This window comes from Danio rerio, chromosome 4, assembly GCF_049306965.1.
Source record: "Danio rerio strain Tuebingen ecotype United States chromosome 4, GRCz12tu, whole genome shotgun sequence".
Lineage (NCBI taxonomy): Eukaryota > Metazoa > Chordata > Actinopteri > Cypriniformes > Danionidae > Danio > Danio rerio.
This window is the reverse complement of record NC_133179.1, coordinates 7,361,100-7,387,073: the sequence shown is the minus strand read 5'-3', so window position 1 is coordinate 7,387,073 and position 25,974 is coordinate 7,361,100. Positions and strand designations below refer to the sequence as shown.

At 34.6% G+C, this 25,974-nt stretch overlaps 1 protein-coding gene across 12 annotated transcripts in view; it reads right to left on the bottom strand.

Annotated features, from left to right (window-relative positions):
- The window catches only part of dock4b (dedicator of cytokinesis 4b), a 191,979-nt gene that overhangs the window by 87,036 nt on the left and 78,969 nt on the right, over nt 1-25,974 (bottom strand). For all 12 annotated transcript variants that reach the window (XM_073946666.1, XM_073946667.1, XM_005164996.6 and 9 more), the window contains exons 5-12: nt 23,457-23,553; nt 21,488-21,636; nt 18,255-18,339; nt 10,593-10,744; nt 4,399-4,480; nt 4,255-4,315; nt 4,032-4,164; nt 1,442-1,530 (exon numbers count right to left, since the gene is read on the bottom strand). In XM_073946666.1, the coding sequence (XP_073802767.1) occupies nt 1,442-1,530; nt 4,032-4,164; nt 4,255-4,315; nt 4,399-4,480; nt 10,593-10,744; nt 18,255-18,339; nt 21,488-21,636; nt 23,457-23,507 (802 nt within the window). In that variant the 5' untranslated portion in view covers nt 23,508-23,553. The remainder of the gene's footprint in view (nt 1-1,441; nt 1,531-4,031; nt 4,165-4,254; nt 4,316-4,398; nt 4,481-10,592; nt 10,745-18,254; nt 18,340-21,487; nt 21,637-23,456; nt 23,554-25,974) is intronic.

The window sequence follows — 25,974 nt, the reverse complement described above, 5'->3', positions numbered from 1 at the left end:
CAAGTCCACTTATAATGTTTAAGAAACTTTCATAAATCAAACACTTGATTCTTAACTATGCTGTTTTCAAGCCTGACCTTCAGAATTAAGGTCTGTTTTGTTACTGTTTCTTCAAGAAAATGTGTGCAATCTTTTGTTATGTTATGTTACCTATGCTTTAAAAAATGCTGGGTTTCACACAATTCCATCATGTAGTCCCAAACAAAAACTTCCCTGCCATTGAGTTTTATGGCAATCTGTGTTTTAGGTGTATTACGGTAGGGGAAGCCCAAACACATGAGTGAGTCCTGATTGAGGTACATGATGTCAGATGAGAGAGAAATATGAGAGTAACTAAGATCGTTCATAAAAAAAATAAAAGGTATACAACCTTCATTTTACTTATCCCCTACTGTTAATTTGTCTTGACAAGAGAGCAAAATAAAGAAGCTTTATTTTTATGATTTGTGTCATTGTGACAGATTGCACACCTAATATAGTGTGCCAACAGCCGGCAGCTAACTCTCTGCAACTCTCACATGAAGCTAAGCAGGGCTGCGCCAGGTCAGTACCTGGATGGGAGACCACACAGGAGAGCTGGGTTGCTAAGCGGTGTTAGTGAGGCCAGCAGGGAGCGCTCAACCTGTGGTCTGTGTGGGTTCTAATGCCCCAGTATAGTGACGGGGACTCTATACTGCTCAGTGAGCGCCGTCTTTCGGATAAGACGTTAAACCGAACTCCCGACTCTCTGTGGTCATTTAAAATCCCAGGATGTCCTTCGAAAAAGAGTAGGGGTTTAATCCTGGCCAAATCTGCCCACTGGCCTCAGTCCGTTATGGCCTTCTAACCCTCCCCATATCCTAATCGGCATATCATCAATCTGTCTGCTCTCCAACAATCAGTGTGTGGTTTGCGGTCTGGCGCAAAATGGTTACCATCGCGTCATCCAGGTGGATGCTGCACACTGGTGGTGGATAAATTTATTTTACAAATTTATATATATATATATATATATATATATATATATATATATATATATATATATATATATATATATATATATATATATATATATATATATATATAATTATATATATAGCTCCAACCTGCCTCAACACGCCTGCAAGGATGTTTCTAGAAAGCCCAGTAAGAGCTTGATTGGCTAGCCCAGGTGTGTCTGACTAAGGTTGGAACTAAACTTCGCAGGACACCAGCCCTCCAGGACTGGGTTTGGGCACCCCTGATTTATACATTTTTAGTTTATAATTGAAAGCAAATTTCTGGGAATTATCCCCACAACATCAGTCATTTTTAATTGCAAAGAAATCACAAAAAAATCATTAAAAACTAGGAGGGTCTGTATATATATATATAAAATAAAATAAAAACTTCCCTTGCCTTATGTGTTATCCTTTTACACATCCAACTTGACATAAGTGACAGAATCTCAATGTTTTATTACCTGTATTGGATCCTGAAAGGTTGTATCTGGAATTGACCTTCTTAATAATGTTGTCGTGAATTTGACTCCAGTCGCTCTCTGTGTTGCAACTGTAAAATAAATCAATATAATAAACAACAGAAATGAGAACAAAAGCACTAGATTGAGTCTCAGAGACACAGATATGAAAAGAAGCAATCATATTAAGAGGACGGGACGCGAGCCAGATGATAATGCGACTGTGAAGCACAAACATCTAGAGCTGAACACATCTGTCTGCCCGCCGGCGCAAAGTAGGACACACTGTTACTGACTGCTCAGATTTACAGTTGTGCTTCAGACGGCAGCTCTTTAGATTGAAACCGTCATACTTTGTTGTGTACAAACACAGACGATTACTTAAATCTGAATGTGGAGTGGAGAAATCAGATCGGTTTCTCTTTAGTAATTAGCCAGTGACATTTACGACAATACAAAACAACAAATTTTGACTTCAAACATGTACATAATGATTGATTGATTGATTACTATTCACAATCCAGGTAATATTAGTCTAAAATAGATAAAAATAATCTTTATACTGTACTGAATTTATTAAATGCATAAAGTAGCAATCTTCTAAACATAAAAAAATAACAAATACAAACCATTTTGACTTCAAGCATGTATTTATTTATAATTATTTACTCGTGTGTTTGCTTGTTTTATGCCAAGTCATGATCTATAATGAACGATTTTCATGGAGATAATTATAATACATATACTATACTGTTTTATCCACCTATATCCACATCCACCACCCTATATCTATATCCATCTATATTGACATCCATCCACCTATATATATCCATCTACAACCATCCATTTATATCAACATCCATCTATATCCATCTATCTATACCTATATGCATCCATCCATATATAAATATATATTAACATCTATATCCAACCATATCTACATCTATATCCATACATCTATATTAATTTCTATCAACCTATATAATTCTATTTATCCATCCATCCATCTATATCCATATATCTATACCTATATGCATTCACCTACATATACATACATAAATATATACATATATCTATACCTATATGCATTCACCTACATATACATATATCTATACCTATATGCATTCACCTATATATACATATATCTATACCTAAATGTATTCACCTATATATACATCTATACATGTACATATACACAGATACATCTATGTCCATTGTCATTAACCTATCTAAATATATCTATCCATCCATCCATATCTACATCTATATGCATTCATCTATATCTATACCCATCTATATCTATATCAATTCATTGATCCATATATATATCTGCAACCATCCATCTATCAACATCCATATACAGTACACCCATCTACATCAATGTCTACTGTACATCCACATCCATCTATATCCACATCAATTCATATCCACACCCACCTATATTTACATCCACCCCATCTATATCTATATCTATACCTATATGCATCCACCCACATATATATATATCAATATATATCTACAATCTAGATCTACTGTTCATTAACATCCATCTGTATCTACATCTATATTTGTATTCATACATCTATATCCCTTTTCATAGTCCTATCTAAATCTATCTATTCATCCATCCATCTCTATATCTATATGCATTCATCTATATCTATACCCATCTATATCGATATCTAGATCTATATTAATCCATCGATCCATATAGATCCATCTATATCTGCAACCATCCATCGATTTCAACATCCATATACAGTACACCCATCTAAATCTATTTCTACTGTACATCCACATGCATTTATATCCACACCCATCTATATCTATATCCATACATGATCCATCTAAATCTATCCATCCATCCATATCATCTATATCGATCCATCCATAAATATGCTTCCATCCATATATATCAATTTCCATCTATCTATACCTATATCCATCCATCTATATCTACATCCATCCAATATATCAACATCAATTTATAGCTATATCCATCCATATCTACAGCCATCTATATCTACATCTATAACTGCATCCACATCCATCTACATCTATCTATCTATCCATCCATATCTAAATCTATCCATCTATATCTAAACTCATTCATATCAATCCATCAATCTATATGCACATCCATTAATCTACATCTACATCAAACTATTCCATCCATATCTACAGCCATCTATATCTACATCTATAACTGCATCCACATCCATCTACATCTATCTATCTATCTATCCATCCATATCTATATCTATCCATCTATATCTAAACTCATTCATATCAATCCATCAATCTATATGCACATCCATTAATCTACATCAAACTGTTCCATCCATATCTTTATCTATCCATTGATGTTTATATATCTATACCCATCCATCCATCCCTCCATCTGTCCATCCATCCATCAATAACAGGTTACAATAAATAGTTGTCATCATTACATAAATCCATTGATGAAGAAAATAAAATGAAGTTGGCCAGAAAACCTCAACCGATCTGACCAATCAGGAGTAGACCTGTCTGATTTCACAGTCTGGATGAATTGGGTATAGTGCGCGATGTACTGAATATGTTCACTTACGCATAGACCTTCAGCAGGTGGTCATCTTTAGAGTCTGCAGTGAGAAGATCAGCAATACTGACCACAGCACAGCCGAACGGACGCCTGTATTGAACATTACACAAATTTTTCTTCTCTCCGGCACCCATCCTGCCTAAAACACACAACAAACACAGACAAACAATCAGTACTAGATCACATCATCAACATCGGTTATTTAGAGGAAACTAAATCAACTTTTTACCGATCCTAATGATGTGGACGACGATATATACGTCTTTTCTCAGGTCACTACTTCCCAGATCCTGAATAAAACAGCACCGATAGTTTCATCAACCCTAATAATTATGCATAATTACACCGGGAGTGATTTCAGCTCAACACTCACCACAAAAAGTGTGCATTGTCTTTCAGTCTTCTCTGGAAACTTGGGCAGACCGTTTTTATTGAGTTTGACAAAGAACCTTTCACTGCAAAACAAAGAGAGAGGGAGAAAGAGAGAGATGTGTGTTTAGCTCAAACACTGAGCTCATTCTGTGCACATGCAGTTTAAAAACAACCAGATCTCAAGAAAGTTCATTTTAGAGGCTGTGAGGAGGAACAAGTGCACGAAAAGGTGCAGTAATTTGCCTAATTAAACAGTAATGGAGAAGTTTAAATTCAACAACTTTATTAATCCCACTAGGTGCAATTAAATTATGGCAGTTGCATCATGTACAAACACATAGAGACAAATCACTTACAAACAATATTAAAAAAAACAACAACAATCCAGCATGCTTCATAATAAATTCATAAATAATGCTACTCAAAAAAAGCAATAAGGAAAGACCTATCGATTAATAATGTAAAACTTGCTGAAATGCAAGGCCTTATTGCCGCAAGAACAAAGGCAACATGTAATCATTCAATACTCAAACATGTATAAAAAAATAAAATAAAAAACATGTAACAAATAAATAAATGTCAAAACAAAAAATTATAATAAAATAAATAATACACAATAAATTTAAAACAACTGAACAGGTCAAACAAAACCTAATTTAACATTGTTAAAAATAAAATAAATGTTTAGAAAACTTGAAAAGCCCCCAACATTAATTTTTTTTTAGCAAAACATGTTCAAAACAGTATAAAACATATTGGAATAAAATAATTTTCATGTTAGCTGAGTAGCTATATATAACTATATATAAGGTAAGATATATGGGAAAATAGCACGTTTTTCACAAATAAAGCATGAGCACACATTGCTTTGCACTCTGTAAACACAACCAAGCCTTAAAAATATACTCTGGACCACCACTTCATTTAAATATTTCCCAAATAAAAAAGTATATAAGCAAATAAAATTAATGTAAATATAAAACATTAGGCTCTCAGTACAACTGGCGTCGCCCATCAAAAACATAATCCACTTTCATGACTTTCACAGCTCCATGACAAAACACAAGCTGCCCTATAAATGCATCCCGACAGGAACAAAAGCTGGCAACAGCAAATGAAACAGAACTTCAAAATCCAATGCCCTCAGGAAAACACACGTTCATGCATTGACTCGTATAAAATCGGCCCTTCACACAAACACCATGTAATTAACTGAGTATTGTTGTGATCTCAGTGTCCTGTCACCACAGACAGGAGCACAAAGCCTGTTTTTGGCCTTTGACACACAAACACAATTGCTTTCTGAAGAGCGGTTTGTGGATGTTTTTCTGAAAAAAAAACAACAATCCAAACAAAAAAATATTGTTGAAGCTTAAAAAACACGTAGGAACAACAACAAAAAAGAAAAAAAAACATGGTTGAAAAACACAATATCAAAAATAAAAGTTGTGAATAAAATAAAATAAAATAAAATGTGCTTAAACAACTAAATGAGTCATGAAAACATGTTCAAAACAAGCCACAAACAAGACATGCTGGAAAAACACGTTCAAAAATAAAATGTAAAAAAAATATGCTTATTTGAGACAAAGATTAAAGCAAACCAAAACAAACAAAAAGAGTGAAAGAAATGTTTAAAAAAAATTACATTTAGAACTTAAAATGAAATGTTTAGAACAACAAACCAGGGGTAAGTACAGGTGGATTACTCAATTAGCTGGATTTGGTTATTGACGATTTGAAGTTTAATAAAAGTAAAAAAAAAAAAATATATATATATATGATATTAAAATATATAAAAAAAAAAAAACATATTCAATCTGCACTTCGAAATAAAAGTATAAAGACTGTCCTGGCGTGATTCTCCCCAAGGGGTTCAAAGAGAACATTTTATTAATATGGACTTGTTAGATACAAATGCATACTATTTAAAGGTACAGATCCAGCTTTAGTACAATTTGTCAATGATAAAAGAAAACATGTACAGTTATCAACAGTTTTTTGTTTGTTTGTTTTTTTTAAAGGAATAATAATTTGTGCAGTCATGCACATGTTTAAACAGACAATAAGCTATGATGGTGATTTGATACCTTCACCAATATCAAAATGCTTTTTTGATGTAGAATTAATTTAAACAGCCAGTTATTATTCTGATTAATCTGATCTAAATGTAAAACTAAACAAATTTATAAATGTTCTTGACACATGAAAGTGTAAGCCTGCAGCCCACAACAAAAGTTATGGCGTATCATATTTAACAAACTTACATATTTACGTTTTCTATGAATTTTATGTAATTTTGCTCACATGGATAATTGAATATTAATCAGATGATGTCATTACGCTGCTGTGCCGTCAGCTATTTGTTGCATTGCTGATTATGATTTCGAGGATTGATAGATCAGTCCTTTACAACACACAAAGCAATCTCAGATCAGTTTATCCAGATATTTTATCCAGATATCTGATTCACAAACTTGTTGAAAAACCAAATTAGCCAGAGATCAGTTATCAAGATTAAAAGATCCAGGACCTGCCAATTTATCTTAGATCTTTTGAGTAAGAATGGACCCCAGGACAGAAGAAAATTCTTTAAAGCAAAACAAACACCAAACAAAAAATGCTGTGAAAAAAAGAAAGTTTAAAAAAAGAAAATGTAAAAATTATATGTTTAAAACAAACATATAATGAACCAGACATGCTGTGAATAGACATGTTAAAAAAAAAAACTAAAATGGAAGAAAAACATTGAAATGAAACAAAACATTTCAAATAATAATAAAAAAAAATGCTTTCAACAAAACAGGTCGGAAGAAAACACACCACGAACAAGACATGCTGGGGAAAAACACATGGTAAAAAAAATTAAACATTCAGATTTAAAGAAAAAAAAAAACATGCTTGAACTTGTTAAAAGCCAAACAAACCACAAACAAAACATGTTGGGACAAAACATGTTCAATAAAACTAAAATGAAAAAGAAAACATTCTTTTAAAACAAAACAGGTCGGAAGAAAGCATGTTCAAAGGAAAACATGTTTGCAAAAACATGTTTTAAAAAACAAGTAGTAATAAAAAAGTAAAAAAAAAAAAAAAGAATATATAGATATATATATATATATATATATATATATATATATATATATATATATATATATATATATATATATATATATATACACACACAAAAAACATTAATAATAATAATAATAATAATAATAATAATAATAACTAGACAGTAAAGTTCGTCACAACAAACTTTGAGGCTGGCTTGTCAAAGCCTGTTGGCAATAGTTTATTTAGTTTTAAAACAGTTTAAAAAAGTATAAATAGCATGTTAGTAGCATAAAATATAATATATAATAAATAATAATAATATATATAATAATATATAATAAAAATTAATGAACATTGAAATATATAACCATTAAAGTAAAAAAAAAAAAAAAACAAGTAGTATTAAATCGGCCCTTTAATACACAAACATTATCAGTGTATTTGTGATCTCAGACTCCCATTAGCACGGACAGCAGCACAAAGCCCGTGTTTAGCCCCTGACACACAGATATGCAGGACTTTCTGAAGAGCAGTCTCTGGATATTCCTATGGGTTGATATCATGCACACATTTCCATAACACACACAGTCGGACCGCTTTCTTTCACTCTCACCCCGCACATGACAGAGAATTTGATATTTCCTCCCTTGATGCGGGGGATTATAAAACAACTAGTTGAAATGGGAGCGGGATACGACCCCCACACCTCTGGATAAATCGACACGGCTGGAAAAGTGATCCCTGCACGTCTGGGGGGATAAATGAAGCGATCCTGAGGGAACACTGTTACCCAGAAGACTGTCAATCTGCACTTTGTACACATCCTGTGGCAGAAATGATGAAGAGAAACACAGACAGACCCTTTCTCTTCCACATAATTCTCTCTCACTCACACACACACACACAGAAACAGAAGGGCTTTTGGACCCAGCAGTGACCTTCTTGCTGTGAGACGACAATGCTAGCCCTTTTTGTCACCATTAGACTCTAAATGTTATAATATCACATCAGAAGTATGTGTACTCTCTTTTAATATGCATTCAGTGTCAAACATTTCATGCAGAGCGATTCTCTGTTGACCGCAGGTGTGTGTGTGTATTTGTGAATCTGGACAGCTGTGTGATTAAATCCACAGTCTGGACAGTGAGCCGCAGGACAGTCTGAACAAGCTCCACTCAGGAGCCAAAACAAGAGAAATAATTAGCTGTAAAACGAGGCATGTAAGCAAGCGGGGAGACGAGTGATGGATCAGCAGCACATTATTATTCTCCTTCAAGAGTCAAGAACAACTCCAATCAATGAAAAACACAACGTGAGCCAATGACACCAGCAGCTGCTCAGAGCGTCACTGTCTGCAGTTAACCAGTAGATGAGATCAACATAAACACACACACATATATGTGCATGTGCACACAGAGACACACATGCATTCATGCAGACACAGTCAGACAAGAAGACAGAGAGAAACACACACACGAACAGACAAAAAGACATACATACACAGACAGACAGACAGACAGACAGACAGGCAGACAGGCAGACAGGCAGACAGGCAGACAGGCAGACAGGCAGATCGGGCAGATCGGGCAGACAGGATGAAGGGGCAGACAGAAAGAAGGAGCAGACAGGACAAACGGGCAGACAGAATGAAAAGGCAGACAGGATGAAGGGGCAGACAGGTCGAACGGGCAAACAAGACCAACGGGTAGACAGACCAACGAGCAGTCAGATGAACAGGCAGGCGGGTCGACAAACAGGCGGGCGGGCAGATGAACAGGCAGGCAGAAAAACGGGCGGGCAGAGGAGCGGGCGGGAAGACAGACCAACAGGCAGACAGACATACCAACGGGCAGGCAGACAGACCAATGGGCAGGCAGACAAATGGGCGGGTAGGCAGGCAGACAGACAGACAGACAGGCAGACAGACAGACAAGCAGACAGAAAGACTGGCAGGCAGACAGGCAGACAGACAGGCAGACGAGCAGATACAAATGGAGAAAACACAAAAATACACACAGACGTGCACACACACACACACACACACACACACAAACACACACACAAACACACACACATACATACACATACACATACACATACACACACACAAACACACACAGAGAAAAAAAGCAAGAGAGTCGCACACAAACAGACTAACAGACAGACACAGACAGACAGACAGACAGACAGACAGACAGACAGAAACAAACAAACAAAAACACACAAATATACAGACAAACAGACACAAACACACGGACAGACAAAAAGACAGACACACAGACAAAAAGGCAGACAAACACACACTGACAGACAGAGAGAGAGACAAACACACACACACACACACACAAACTCTCTCTCTCAGCCTCCAGTGCAGGTGTGTGTTTGGCTGATGAACAGTTTATTTGTTGTTCATCTGTCTGCACTGGTCAGGAACAAACACAGGAGGAAGCTGCACATGTAATGAGGTTATGATTGAAGAGCACATCCTGGCGCCGGATACAAAGAGCTAAGTTCATAATAACGCTCCAAAAAAAGCTGCTCTTGAAAGAATCTTTAAAAAAAGATGCAGTAATAAAGAGCAATGATGTAAAAAAAATCAGCTTTGAACGTGCAACTTCTGCCCACTATTCAAGACAGATTAGCTGACAGGAGTAACACCCGGTGTGGTCTTCTGCTGCTGTAGCCCATCCGCCTCAAGGTTGGACCTCGGTTCAAGACCTTGGTTGCCAGCTGGAACCAGTCTGGCCATTCTCCTCTGACCTCTGGCATCAACAAGGCATTTGCACCCACAGAACTGCCTCTCACTGAATATTTTCTCTTTTTTGGACCATTCTCTGTAAACCCTAGAGATGGTTGTGCGTGAAAATCCCAGTAGATCAGCAGTTTCTGAAATACTCAGACCAGCCTGTCTGGCACCAACAACCCTGCCACATTCAAAGTCACCTAAACCCCCTTTATTCTCCAATCTGATGCTCGGTTTAAACTGCAGCAGATCATCTTAACCATGTCTACATGCCTAAACGCATTGAGTAGCTGCCATGTGATTGGCTGATTAGAAATTTGTGTTAACAAGCAGTTGGCCAGGTGTACCCAATAAAGTGGCCGGTGAGTTTAAACACATATCATTTAACCATTTACCTCAGTGGTCGGTTCTCTCGACTGTCGTAGATGAAGAAGAAAACCTCCAGTTCTTCGCCCAGGTTCGAGCTCATCAGACTCTTGAGATGGACAAACAGGTGATGTGTGCTGACCGGAGCCGGGGTTTCCTTCTTCCGGTGCCGATGCTCCATCTGTCCAATCAAACACACACGGATTATTACATATTAAGGAAAAAATAAATGATTCATGGTGCATCTACAGTTGGATGCAAAATGATTATGATTAATCCTTTTGAAATATTTACTACATTAAATATTCATGCATTCTTGATTGTTAGTGGTTTACCTTGTTGGGAAGAGGCAAAACGTGTCATTTTTACTGTTGATCATCAGTTGAAAGTATTAAATCTTTAGATAGGGCTGTGCAAAAAAAAGTTTTCTGGTTTTTAAAGAGAGTAAATATAAAACATATGCATATAAATACATGGAGTAAAACAGCAAATTATAGACCATTTCAATTTGGTTATGCCATTGGCCCTTGAACATTTCCTGCTTGTCATCAAACTATTTCATAATGTAACAAGAGTCAATTCAATCATGATTCAATGCTAAAACAGCTATCATAGCATTATCAACACTGTATGTGGCTCTTTTTGGATTTTTTAGAAGCTATAAAAATATGCTGGGACCATTGTTTTTGTTTACATCCTTTAAAATGATCTATGGCAGTGGTTCTCAAACTGTGGTGCGGTACAAGGGCTTACTTCTAGTGGAATCAAATATGTTATATGTACATGCCACATATATTTAAAAATGTATAAAAAATGAATTATATATGCATATGATGACATATAGCTAGGGCCACACGGAATCTGCACAAGCAGAATTCAGCAGTTTTTTAGTCCATCATTGAGTCTATTTATTTACTTGTGTAAATGTGGGTAAATTTATATTTATTCAGTTTTTATATTAATTCCAGTAACATTATTAACTAACATGAAAATATTCATATGATTTATTTACACTGCAGTTTATAAAGTAATATGTTCTGTTTTTTCGTAGATATATTATATGAGAGACTTGCATTGTTTACCAAATAAAGTGGATCTAATTGGATTTTAATTGTAAACATTAAATGTTAATAATGTTTTTTTTTTTTTCATATATTAAGGTTTTAGTTATGATACTCCTAAATTCATTCCGCATAAATCCGCAGATTTTTAACACAATTCTGCACAGTTATAGCAAAAAATGTCTGCAGATTTTGTCCTACATATAGCCTATATTTCCAGGTGTTGATACTTTACATTTAAGTACAGGTGTTGTTTTTTTTTTGTTGTTGTTTTTTTTACTTTAAGAACAGTAACCTATCATTTTTAACTTTTAAAAGCACGTTTTAATTTAAATGTTGACATTTTTTTGTCTTTTTTTGTATTTTATTTATTTATTTAGTTTACATGTAAGAATAGTACAGGGTTAAAGTTCAAACTATTTAAAATGTTTTAAGTGGCTGACAATAATATTATTAATCTGCCTCATTTTTTAATTGTACAGAGCTGCAGCTGCTTTACTGGGCCTACTACACGACTGTATTTCCATGGTGGTACTTTTTTTGGAGGTGGTACTTGATAAAAAAAGTTTGAGAACCACTGGTCTATAGTGTGCATGCATAAATGCACGATGTTTACTATGTTCTAAGAGCTAAGTAGCTTATTTGGATTTTTTTTTTTGCTGACATTTCAAGGTAAATGTTTAAAAGTCTCTCTCTTATTAAAGCCAGAAACAAAGCTGTTTTTGCACTGCAACTGATGATCAACAGCAAAAATGACAAATTTACGTATTCCCGACAGGGAAAACCACCAACAATTAATGCATGATTATAAGGTGTCATGGCTTTGCAATTAAAAAATGTCATTAGTCAAATGGGGCAAAAACAGCCCCCAACATAACCAAAGGGTGGTCAGTTTACCCAGAGTGTATTGTTGAAGCATTGTTCAAAGCATTAGCTCAAAATAAGTGTCAAAATAAGATTTGTCACAAAAAAAACAACCCATTTGCTGAAACACTGAGAAAATTGCAGCCAAATAAGACTCAAAATCACCCCCAGAGTGGATGAAAACATCCCCAACAGCGCACAAAGGTTAAAAAGCACCAGGCAATGACCTCAAAATGGAGAAAACTGCAGGTTTTTCTCCACTTTAGATCTCCACTGGTGAACGCATCAGAAATGCATTGGATTTTGTCCTGAATTCCAGCAGCTCTGTGTTCACAGCACGACTTCTTTACAGCCGGCCAAATCGAATTTGTTTCAGTTAATATGCTCTTTTCTTTGCAATGACACCACAGAGCAATGTCAAACTCGCACACACCCACACACACACACACACACACATACAAATGCACGCGCACAATCATATATATCACTGCACACAAGCTCATCTGAAGTGCACATCGGCTCTGTTGTTGTGCAACAAACACACTTCTCTCCAGAGAGCGTCTATTGGATCTATTGAAGCGCATGTGTCTGTGTTTGAGGACAGCGAGGTGTGAACAGGCGAGATGTGAAATATGAAAAGGCCAACGGGGGCACAGCATATGTGACACTGTGTATGTGTGTTTGTGTGTGTGTGTGTGCTCATGAGGACAGTGAAAAGCACTACTGAACACTTTCATTTGAAAAACATATTATAATGCATCACATTTCAATTACACTGATGGCATGTAGCCTTTTCTCAGTGTTTCTCAGTTAATTAGTGCTGAGTTTTGCAAGCAATTACTGAAGTAAAAAGGCAGCTATTATGACTAGTGTGCTATTTATGTAGGCTATAATTTTACCCACACATTCTTGTGATAAAGATAAGGAGGAGCAAGGGATATGTATAAGAAGAGCTTTAGCTTTGAAACGCATAAGCTAGAGTAATAATACATGAGTTAAGTATTACATTTGGCTTTGAAGTATAAGATCTGTTCTATCAGGACATTTAGGGCCCAATCATACACCCGTCACAATGCGGCGCAAGGTCAAGGCGCAATTGTTGTTTGCTAGTTTCAGCTCGGCGCATGGGTCATTTTGACGTTTTCCATCACGCTGTTTGAATAGCAAATGCGTTTGCGCTCATGTGTGCGCCCATAGGCAGTCTGGTTTAAAAAAGGAGGTGTGTTGAGGCGCATTGCTGGAGCATTGCTATTTTGAGAGCAACTAAAATACACTGTTCAATAGACTAGCTTAAAGGAGGTCTAAAGTCCAGTGCAGAGCGCGTTAGTTGTGCGCCTCGCTTAAATATTGCTTAATACACACAAGATGTACAGCAATACGCAAATATCTTTGAAAATGAAAAAGAGAATATTTTATTAAGAATTAAAATATTACAAAAATAATACATTTCTAGCCTACATAAATATAAAAACCACCGCCTCCATGCCTTCTTCATCTAGGGGGACTTTTTCAGTTTATTCATGACAATTTGCTTTTGTATAATGTTAATATTATTAGCAGTATTATGTATTATATACATAATAATATTTGTTTTATTAAAAACAAGCTTAGATTTGTCCACCTGCCAGGTTTTAGACCATAAGGGGCACAGCATGTGTATTTGGATATAGCTACACTACGTTATAACTGTTCATTTATTTGTTTGCTGGAAATTAGAACTGAATTTAGAAAAAGTTTTAAACAAATTGTTGCGCTTAACAAACAAAATTAATTATGTATAGGCTAATAGATGTCTGCGTACAACACGTTTCCCTATCCACGAGAGTGAAAGTGAAAGTAAAGAATGAGGAGGCTCATCTCTCACTCTTGCCTGCAGATGCTCTGTTTAACTGTTTTCTCTATAGACGCAACTGACTCTTATGGGAATGGGAGATGAGACTCTGATCGGTTTATTCTCAAAACACACCTATAACTTATTAAAAGAATAAGCTCAACCCTGTTAGACCATGCGTCACAGGGCAAAGCAGATTTTTCTGTACTTAAAATAGAAAAAGTTAATTCTGACACGCTTTTAATGCTTTTGCACCCTGCGCTTTGGACTTTTGCACCTGAATCGTCAAAAAAGAGCCCCTAGTGTTGTTTTATTAATAACTTGAGCTGTTTTCATCTTTTATATTTTCAATTTTCAGAAAACAGATTTAGTTTTATATCAATATATAAGAAAAAAGAAAAATGCTCAAAACATTACCTAAAAACCTAGGCAAAGTTTTAATTTTTTTTTTTTTCTTTTTTTGTCATTTCTATTTTATTTTTAAATTGTATTGTTTTTTTTCAGTATTTTTTTTTTCAAACTAAATAGAAAGACTCATTTTCTTGAAATAAAATGTTGATTTGTTTTATTAAAAAAAAGTTTTATTTTCATAGTTTTTTACTTAACCATAATAATTCTGAATTAATTAACTTTAAAAAAATGATGCCTTTAGCAATAAAATAATGGTATATACATGATTAAACCTTTGATTTGTATCCACAAATTAAATTGCAACTGATAGTAGGACGATTTATGAGTAAAAACTTAAATATTGCTTTCACTCTTGAAAGTACAGACAAAAGAAACCGAAAAGAAACTGCTCCTGGCTGCTTTTGAGAAATTATATTAACTGAAACTGAAATAGCAGAGGTTTAAATGGGAATGAATAGGCTAAAAAGATAAAGCGCTGGAATTCGCTAAAGACTTTATTCTGCGTTTGGCAGGCCAGATCAGATCACAGAAGGTTCTAGACTTCTTAAGCCCCTTACTTTCACATAAATAACTGTAAACAAAGACAACCTGTGCTCTAAACAAGAAAATATGGGGCAATAAATACCATGAACTTCCAACCAGACCAAATACAGAAGCTGAAAAGAGAAATTAAATAAATAAAAAACTCAGGGGAAAGTGAAGCAAACACAAATAATGTTTTAATAGATAATAAAATAATAAAAATAATGTTATGTCACTTCATAAGTTCTGCTTTGACCATGTCAATGTATATTTAACTTTTTCAAACTTTTATAATGATAGATTTTCCACCATCAACACTAATAAAACAGTATAGAAATACAAAGATTACACAAATACATTAAAAACATTATAAAATAAAACAATTACTTGTTTATTTTAGTTTAGTTTAATATTCTTTAACAATTAGAAATACAAAATGCTAAATCTTTAAGTAAAAAAGCAAAAGTAATAAAAATGGCCACCAAAAAAAAGTGTTTAATTAAAATCCATGTGCTTTGGAGTGTCAAATGGACAAAATATACAACATATATTCTTGATATATGCTCCCCATAATATCAACTAACCATAATATTGTCAGTTGCCAGGATAGTCCAATATATATCATGCCATCCTAATTAAGGCTGGTTTTCCAACTTTAGATCTCCCGGTTTCTTTCACACAAACCTTTGGTGACGAGAGATTCCTTCCTAGTTACTGTGTGTGGTGAGACTGTGTGGCCTGATTCACTTCCACACGATTCATCACAGCGAATGTGTCACAGGTAATGAGCTCCGTAAACACACAGCAAACACTGCAACTCAATCACAGCCAAACTAGCACAAAACAACCCAGATAGATCAATGACAGTCACCCAAAACCTCCTTTCCCAGCTTCAACTTTCTTATCTTCTCTACAGTGGCTACCCATTAAACCCTTCATAGGGCACTCGTTCAAAAACCCTGAAGTGTTACTGGAGGTTACTACAAGACTTTAATGACATAAATTTGCATTTCTGACTTAAGTGAAACTTTATTTTGATGATTCCTTTGTTGAATTTAAGTTACATTGCATCTGCATGCAAACTAATTCTTATTAGATTATGAGTAGACTGTTGGGGTTAGGGTTAGTGTAAGTTGACATGTCTGTTGAAGGAGCAGTATCAACAGATATTAAGCAGACGGTCTACTAATACTCAAATGGACCATCAAAACAGTGTTCCCCTGACTTATTTATGACTTATATTATAAAAACATATATTTGTAATCAGATAGTAAAGTTATTATATATGGTTCTTCAGTAAATACAGGGTTAAGCTGTTCTGTAGATGATAAAAAAGCTACTTCCCCACATAAGTTTAAATGGCTTAGCTCCTGTGTACTTAACTAACTTATCGTTACACTAATAAATCAGACCGTTAAAGGAGAGGATAGAAAAACCAACAAATAAAGCAGAGCATTTTTACACTTTACTTTAAAGCTCAGATAGTCATATCATATCCTTTTTTATATCATATTTATCAGGGTTTGCCACAATGGAATGAAGAACCAATTACTCTGGCATATGCTTTATGCAGAGAATGCCCTTCCAACCGCATGATACACACTCTCAGTAATAAAGGTACGCAAGCTGTCATTGGGGAGGTACCTTTTCAAAAGGTTCATATTTGTACCTAAAAGGTCTACAAAGCTCTTGTACCTTTATTTCTGAGAGTGTAGTGTATTCATATATGAAACTCAATACACCAATATATATATAAATATAAAAATAACCCTACTAAGACAGCATATCTTGTCATAAAACTTTCATAAAAATATTATATATTTTTATATAATATATATATATATATATATATATATATATATATATATATATATATATATATATATATATACATATTAAAAAAGTTATCAAAAAAAAAAAAAATATATATATATATATATATATAATTTTTTTTTTTTTTTTGGATAACTTTTTTAGTGTAACAAAACTAAAATTACATATTAATGAATACTTGGTCAAAGAATAGTAAAACATTAATATTTGAAGACATTTTAACAACAAATTCAATTTTTTCTAAAAGAAAAAATATAATAAAAACATTATCAAATTAATTACAATTATTTATTTTTTGGATAACTTTTTAAGTGTAACAAAACTGACATTAAATATTAATGAATATTCAGTCAAAGAATTGTATAACATCATTAATATTTAATGATATTTTAATGACAAATTCAATTTGTAAAGCTGTAGTCAAGGAAAAATATAATAAAAATATTATGAAATTAATTACAATTATACTGACAAGCAGGAAAAGTAATCACATTGTGCTAAAAAAATAGCAAAATATAATGTATAAAATTGATAAAGCCCATGATATATGTGAATGGACAGATAAACTACATAAATCTGATAAATACTAACTAAATCATCAAGAGAGAAACAAAAGTATCTGATATTCCATAACATAGACTAAATTCAATGTATAGAATGGATCTCATAATATTCCATGACTAACTCCTATTTATGAAGTAGAAAGATGCTTCGTTTCTGTAAGGCTCATTTGAAATGATGTGCATCACAAAATAGCACTACACAAATAAATTGAATCGCATTGAACTGATGGCAAAAGCATGTGTGCATGCGCAATATAAACCCCAGACAGGCTGCAGCAACAGAGTCCCATCTGCCAGCGGAAGGTTATTACATTACATTACACTGTACAGGACACTTCAGGTCACGTTCAGCTCCGTATAACTCAATTATATCACAGCAGAGAGACTCCCCGCTGTCAACAAACCCTCTGGCCAGCAAGCAAACTTCAACATCCATGACCACTGTAATTTTCGGCAGCGTATCTTGTCAGTGAGGTTGAGAATTACTGTCATTTTCCCCATGGGGCCTGTTACTGGAGATGACGGGATGCTTTTATCGCGAGCCTCTCGCGTTTAATGGAAAGGATAAACCGAGGGAGAAATGTTTCATGCAAAAAACAGACGTACCAGACGGTAGAGTTCGGTGACGCTGATGTCATCGGGATCCACCATGCTGAACTCTCTCCTGGGTACCAGATCCAAACCCAGCTGCCTGAGAAAGCACAGAAACGCATGATAGCATCAATGGACAGTGTTTGATATGCTGCACAAGACAAATGAATGGAGAATTTAAACAAATAAATGTATTTATTCATGTTTTAATGCTATATCAGCAACATTGGCTATATACATGGCAAAACAGATATTAAAATACAATATACATAACATGCAATCATATTGGTGTCTTAGTAAACAGTCACTGTACAAAAAAAAACAACAACATACAAACGTCAAGTTATATACAACCGTTTAATTTGATTACTGATTTCAGATCTTGTATGTGTAACCTGATCTTGCCTATTTTTAAAATAATTATTTCTTTCATTTACAAATGGATTCACTTCATATGATTTGTTGTGTCTACATTCGCCCCATCGCATTTGCCATTTCCCACTAATATACAGTTTCAAAGCAGGTTTAACATCAGACATCGGAATTTTACATTCTGCATGCTCTTTCCAATGAATCCCATACATAAACGCCAAGTAACTCTTATGTCAAGTGGATTTTGAGATAGAAGTCACAAATAGACACCAAGGGCCCATTTTATCCTAATAGAATTAACAGATTAAGAAATTATATCTTACGTAATGAAAATGAAGCTTAGAGCTATATGTCAAGCTATTTTGTTTATTTATTAATTAACGCCTTACAAGTAGCGATGGCTACATTAATGCCAAAATCAACAGTCTAAACACTACTTACAATATTTTTTTTCTTGAAAAACTGACATTTGAAATACATATCGGTGACGCAGTGGCGCAGTAGGTAGTGCTGTCGCCTCACAGCAAGAAAGTCGCTGGTTCGAGCCTCGGCTGGGTCAGAGTTTGCATGTTCTCCCTGCGTTCGCGTGGGTTTCCTCCGGGTGCTCCGGTTTCCCCCACAGTCCAAAGACATGCGGTACAGGTGAATTGGGTAGGCTAAATTGTTCGTAGTGTATGAATGTGAATGAGTGTGTCGGGATGTTTCCCAGAGATGGGTTGCGGCTGGAAGGGCATCCGTTGCATAAAAAAGTGCTGGAAAAGTTGGCGGTTTATTCCGCTGTGGTGACCCCGGATTAATAAAAGGACTAAGCTGAAAAAAAATGAATGAATGAATGAAATATCTACATATAAAAAGTGACATGTTTAAATGTACTTTGCATTAAATATATATATTGTGCATGCACAATTACAGACTGTTTTATATATAATATCCATTCTGAATAGAAACATTATCAATGTCAATTGTCATAAAATAATAGTTATTACAGTAAAATACACTGAAAAAAACTAATCAGACATGATTCCTTGGATTTACTAAATTTTTTCCGTTAAGTGGTTGTAAACTATTTATTTGTGTTGAATTTAAACAAATTAAGTTGAACATTATTAAATTTAATTTGTTTGTTTAAATTCAACATAAATGAATTGTTTGCAACAGTTCTGCATGCAAAACTTTTTTCAGTGTATGTTTCATATGTTTCATATGTATAACATTACTGCTTAAAATATAAACTGGTTTCCTCTTGCAAAAAAAACTAAGATGATTCATGAATATTCTTTCTTTCTTTCTTTCTTTCTTTCTTTCTTTCTTTCGCATTAATCTCATTATTAAATCTGATTACTTTAATAACTAAACATTTATTTAAAACAGCATAATGATTTCCTAGATCAGCGGTGCCCAAACTTTTTCTTATAAAGAGCAAAAAAACAAACTTGATTGAGGGCTGTGGGCTTTACTTAAATATACCAAACCGTATTACATAAAATTTAAAATGGGTAATTTATTTGCTAATATTTTAAAATAACTTTAAAACATATTAAATAATGATGCAGTATTATTGTTTATGTTTTATAATGAACTTATTAAAGTAAAAACATAAGCAAAGTCATTCATAACACAACGGAATATAATGCTGAATACACAAGTCGAGCTGCTCCTGCCTTTGCTAACCGATGTCTTGTGCATTGTCCTCTATCTGTCAACTATCAGTATTTACATTTAAAAAGGCCTATTCACTTACAACATTGAATTGAAACTATAATTTTTTGTAGTTCCTCATTTATACAAAGAAACTAAAGGTTACATTAAATCTGAAATGACAATCTCTGTCAAAGGCATTAACCCCAACAAACTCCCCATGATTCTCCCTCTCTCTTCAAATGGGGTGGTGGGCCAAACCAAGGGTTTCCATGGGCAACTCTGTCCTAGATCATTCAATGTACATTATCTAGGAGATATTCCTATTAAAAATTAATAAAGGAGAATAGATATCTATTTAAAATATTAATGGCAACAAGTAAAAAAGCTATAAGCTGGAAATGATATAAAGAAGACCCATCAACTAAAGATGAATGGCTCAAAATAAAAGCAGAAGTGGAGCAAATAGAATAACTGACACATGCACTTTGATTAAATAAAGAGATCTTTAAAAAGAAATGGAGTAAATGGTCTCTCTTCACAACAACAATATAATTACCCATAATTTATCATTGACATAATTCTATAGGTCATGCAATATCGCGGGAATATTTTTGGCAACCGTTTAATTTATGTCTATTCTATATATTTACTTTCTTAAGAAGGTTAATTTTAATAATGGATATGGAGTGGATGTATTTTTATGGATACACGTATGTACATATTTATATATATTTTTATTACTATTATTATTATTTTTTGTTTGTTTGCTTTGCTCCCACTGGTTATATCTTCCTATAAATCTATAAAAAGTGTATATATATATATATATATATATATATATATATATATATATATATATATATATATATATATATATATATATATATATATATATATATATATATACACACACAAAGCAAACAATAATAATAATAATAATATATATATATATATATATATATATATATATATATATATATATATATATATATATATATATATATATATATATATATATATATATATATATATATATTTGTATTATAATTAAAAATTTAAAACTACAGAAAGTACTTCAGGTAATGTGAAATGTGATGTCAATCTTAGGGAAATTAAGACTCGATTGTCACAAAAACACACTTTACAATAGCACGTTTTTAAAACAGGACTTCCATTTTCCCAAGTATCAAAATATAATCAGAACATGTTACTATCACATATTGATCACTACTCACTCGTTTCCCCAGTCCAGACGGGCCGTGATGTGCTGTTTGACGTCCCGCATGCGGTCATGAGTCAAGTGTCCAACCAGCACCTGCCGCCTGAGGTCCAAAATCTCATTCATCACGTGCCACAGTCTATTAAACAAATCCCCTTCGTTCTTCTAGAGAAGTAAACAACAGTGAAGCAAAAGTAAAATTAAGATGCAGACAGTCACACTTTAAGATTCCATTACTTAATTTTAGCTGATTTACTAATTTATTGTCATATCGCAGGATGTGCAATATTGAGTTGGGATTTATTATCTGATTGATGATTGCATAATAGATGGCTGTATTATTGTATAGAATGACATAAGACATCTCTACCACTGTTTTGTCATTACCATTAATAAATGTGTATATATAAATATATAATAAACTGGGATTATAGTTTAGCAGCAGCCATGGCTCAGAGCTTTTTAAATATAACCATAATGAAGTGGAAGTTCATCCTTTGTCTGTGTTTTTGAGGCCTGTGAATGTGTGAGCATTCAAGGATATGTTAAAGCAATCTGGTACAAGAAACTGTACCATTTGTAACTTTGATAAAACATTTTATTTTATTATTTATTTATACATTAAAGACGATTTGATTGATCAGTTTCAGTACCTGAACACTGTTTGACTGAAAACCCTAAAACATTGTTGCTTGTAATTTGTGTAGTACTTTTAGGCATGATTTATAATGTGGTCAAACTGTATTCACATCGTAATATAATGGCAGAGAAACAAAATATCTCAATGTCAAATTTGTCCAACATTGCGCAACCCTTCTTGTATCACTTTTATGCACGATTTACTCCCCATCACAATCATATTCAGGGTATATGCAGGAACACTAAAGAGAATTTCAATACCTTTGTAAGACTTTTTAAAGACCTTCTCAGAATATTTTAAGACCTCATCGCCACTTCAAGTTCTAATCAGTATCAAACCTTTAATTTAAATAACAGTTGTTTATAAAAGTTGTAGTGGTTTAAAAAAAAATATCAATGGAGCACAACTATGCAACAGAACTCAAATAAGCACGAAAGAAACAAAGCTTGAAAGAATTAATTGCGCGGTTGTTTTCAGCATCAGGCTTCAGCAACTGTTTAACCTCGTCTTTCTCCAACCAGGAGTACGCAAACTTGCATTGTCCCGTTTTGCCGTCTGATTCGCTCAATGGTTTCACCACATGTGAAGAGCGCCACATCACCTTCCTGCGTTTGTCACAAATTACAAGACCTGGACGGAGAAGCTTGGCGGACGCGCCCCGGCCCGAACCAATCACGTGGATCGAGCACGCCGTCGTTAATATAAGGAGGAAAATACATTTATTTATGCTTTTTTGGAGTCAAACACTTTGAACAATGGTTGAACAAAAATTAAGACTCAAGTTAAAATTAATTAAGACTTTTTAATAAATGTTAATACTTTGTAATACCCCGCAGACACCCTGATACTGAATTAATGAACTCTTTCCAAATAGATCTACTAAAGCCATCTGGTGAATCTGTATTCATCTCGCAATATAATAGCAGAAAAACTAAATATTGCAACGTCAGATTTTTCCAATATTGCACAGTCCTTATTTAACATCATCCATTAATCTTAGTTTAACATAATGCATTCATAAAATCTAAGGCACTTGTAAAAGTTATTTAATGCGCTGTAAATAATCATTTACGTTAAAGCAAAACTAAGAAATACTGTAATAAATATATCCCTCACTCACTATTTGTTTGTGTTAGCATCATTGTAAAACATAACTGAAGTTGTTATAGCATTGCTTCACCACTGAAATATAATGACCAGGTGTAAAAATAATCCAATAATAGTTTCCCCTGCAAGCAACAACAGCTCATGTACAAATAATATATTCCGCCCAGCAGCGTCTGTGCATCCAGGAATCACGAAACCAGCGTCTGGCTGTGGGCGGATTTGCCAAAACAGTATTTACCACAAAGAGCTGCTTCCACATGGCGCCCCAGTCCCTCAAGGTGGACGTCATCTCCGTAATGACAGAGTCTTCGCTCGGCACCACCGTCTCGAACTGCCTGCGGGTCGAATGTGGGCGACACACAGCGTGAAAAGATATGAGATACACCTCGTCTGGTTCTGCGCTTGGCTTTACTGTTTGCTAATCAAAGGAAAAAAAGCAGATGTGGCTTCCTTCTGTTTGCCCATCGTTACATTCAGTTCGAGTTTTAACAGCTATCAGTGGACCAACAAGACATCAAATCATCTCCATGTGCCAACAAAAAAATCATCTCCATAATGATGGGGAATGCAATAGGAAGCACATAAAAGTCTATATTTGAAAATGATGTAGGCGTTCAATGTGTAGGTGTGTTTATTCCTTCAGTAGAACATTAAATTGTGTGTTTTGGTGCTTCATTAAATGCAAGTTGGATGCTTTTTTATATATATAAATAAATAAATAAATAAATACACAGGCAAAGCAGAATTAGTCCCTGTGGCTCCTGACAGCACACTGAGATCTTATTAAAAGATTGTTTTGTGCACAAAACTGAACATTATTTATGACATTAACAGTAGAAGCTGTGGATTAAAGTTAAAAACAATGAAAATAAGTGTTTAGTTTCTTACACAGGCTGATTGATTAGGCTACAGAAGGCTTCAAAAGGTCAGCGGTGCCCAACCTCGGTCCTGGAGGTCCGGTATCCTGCATATTTTAGTTCTACCCTGCTGAAAAATCCAGCTTAAACCAGCCTAGGCTGGTTGGCTGGTTTTAGCTGGTTGACCAAGCTGGTTTTAGAGGGGTTTTGGCCATTTCCAGGCTGGTTTCCAGCCATTTCCAGCCTGGTCTTAGCTGGTCAGGCTGGAAAATGACCAGCCAAATCCAGCTAAAACCAGCTTGACCAGCCTGGTTTAAGCTGGATATAGCTGGTTTTGGCTGGACTCCCAGCTTGGCTAGGCTGGTCAAGCTGGTTTTAGCTGGTCATCTCCCAGTCTGACCAGCTAAGACCAGGCTGGAAATGGCTGGAAACCAGCCTGGAAGTGGCCAAAACCTCTCTAAAACCAGCCTGGTCGACCAGCTAAAACCAGCCAACCAGCCTAGGCTGGTTTAAGCTGGATTTTTCAGCAGGGCAACCACATTTAAACATACCTGAACCAGCTATTCAAGCTCTTTCTAGGTATACTAAGGCTGTTTCTCAATAGGGGTTGTTCAGCGGTCTTGCGTCCTCATGTAACATTATCATTATCCTTCAAAGTTCAGTTCCAAAATTCAAGACTGCAAGAACAGAGGATGTGTGAAAGTTCTGGGATGTGTTCCTGATATCAAGGATGCATCAATGCAGACTTGAGCTAAAAAAAATAAAAAATTGCTCGAGTAGGCCCAGAAGTCATTGCGACTGAATATAGGAGGTGGGAAGTACAGCATTTCTTATAGACTTATTATTAAGTAAAGAGATATAACTTCTTTGTCTCAGGAGTTTCCCTAAATGAAGCAGTGATGTAAACATTACCATGAAACTCTTAATAAAAGCATGAACACATTAAGGGTGTTCATTTGCTCAAATTCATATTTAAATTAGTTTTATTTATATTGTGCAATGTGTATTTGTAAGGTCTTTATGCATAGTATACAATGTGAAAAGGGGAAAAGCAATAAATCCTTACATGAATGCTGTAATGTTTAAATAACTTCCTGTAAACTAGGGAAGAACGCAGCATCTCATTTCTCACAGGACACATTCTGTGTTCTCACGGCCTCCCGAGTTCGTTCCTCCGAGGTAACTTGGCAAGAACGGTCTCCACAAGAACCAGAGTCTGTTCTCAGCGTTCTTGGAATTGAGAAACAGCCTAAAACTTCCAGGCAATTGTGTTGAGGGAAGGTGGAGCTAAACCATGCAGGACACCAGCCCTCCAGGAGCGAGATTGGACACCCCTGGTAAACGTCGTTTTAACTCTCAAAGTACTGTTGATTTGTACAATCAAATGCCTTTTGTTGCATGTTTAAAATGAGCTGAATCAACTTAATTTTAATTTTTTTTTTTTTTTTAATTGTATTAAGTTCAATCGACTTAAATTTGTACACTTAATCAGTTTGCATTAAAACAACATGAAGAAAATGTGGAACAATTTAGCATTTTTACAGTGTATTTTAATGAATCACCAAGAGCCACAATTTCAGCTAAAAATGTTTAATGCACTACTGAAAAGTATCTTTATTTTTGGGATGAAATATCGCTTAAAAGTGGACGTAATGCAGAAACTATAGCAAACAGATGTGTATAATGTGCATGTTAGCTCTTTACACAGATAAGACACCTTTTATAAGATGCTTTAAAACTGCTTTTTGAGCTGCTTTGAAACTATAATTATCGTATTAAGCGCTATACAAATAAACTTGAACTGAATAACATTGAATATGGTAGTTACTAAAGAGCATATAACTGCGAAACTCCGGTTTAATGTTTCCATGAAGGTCAATTTAATATGTAATACCTAAA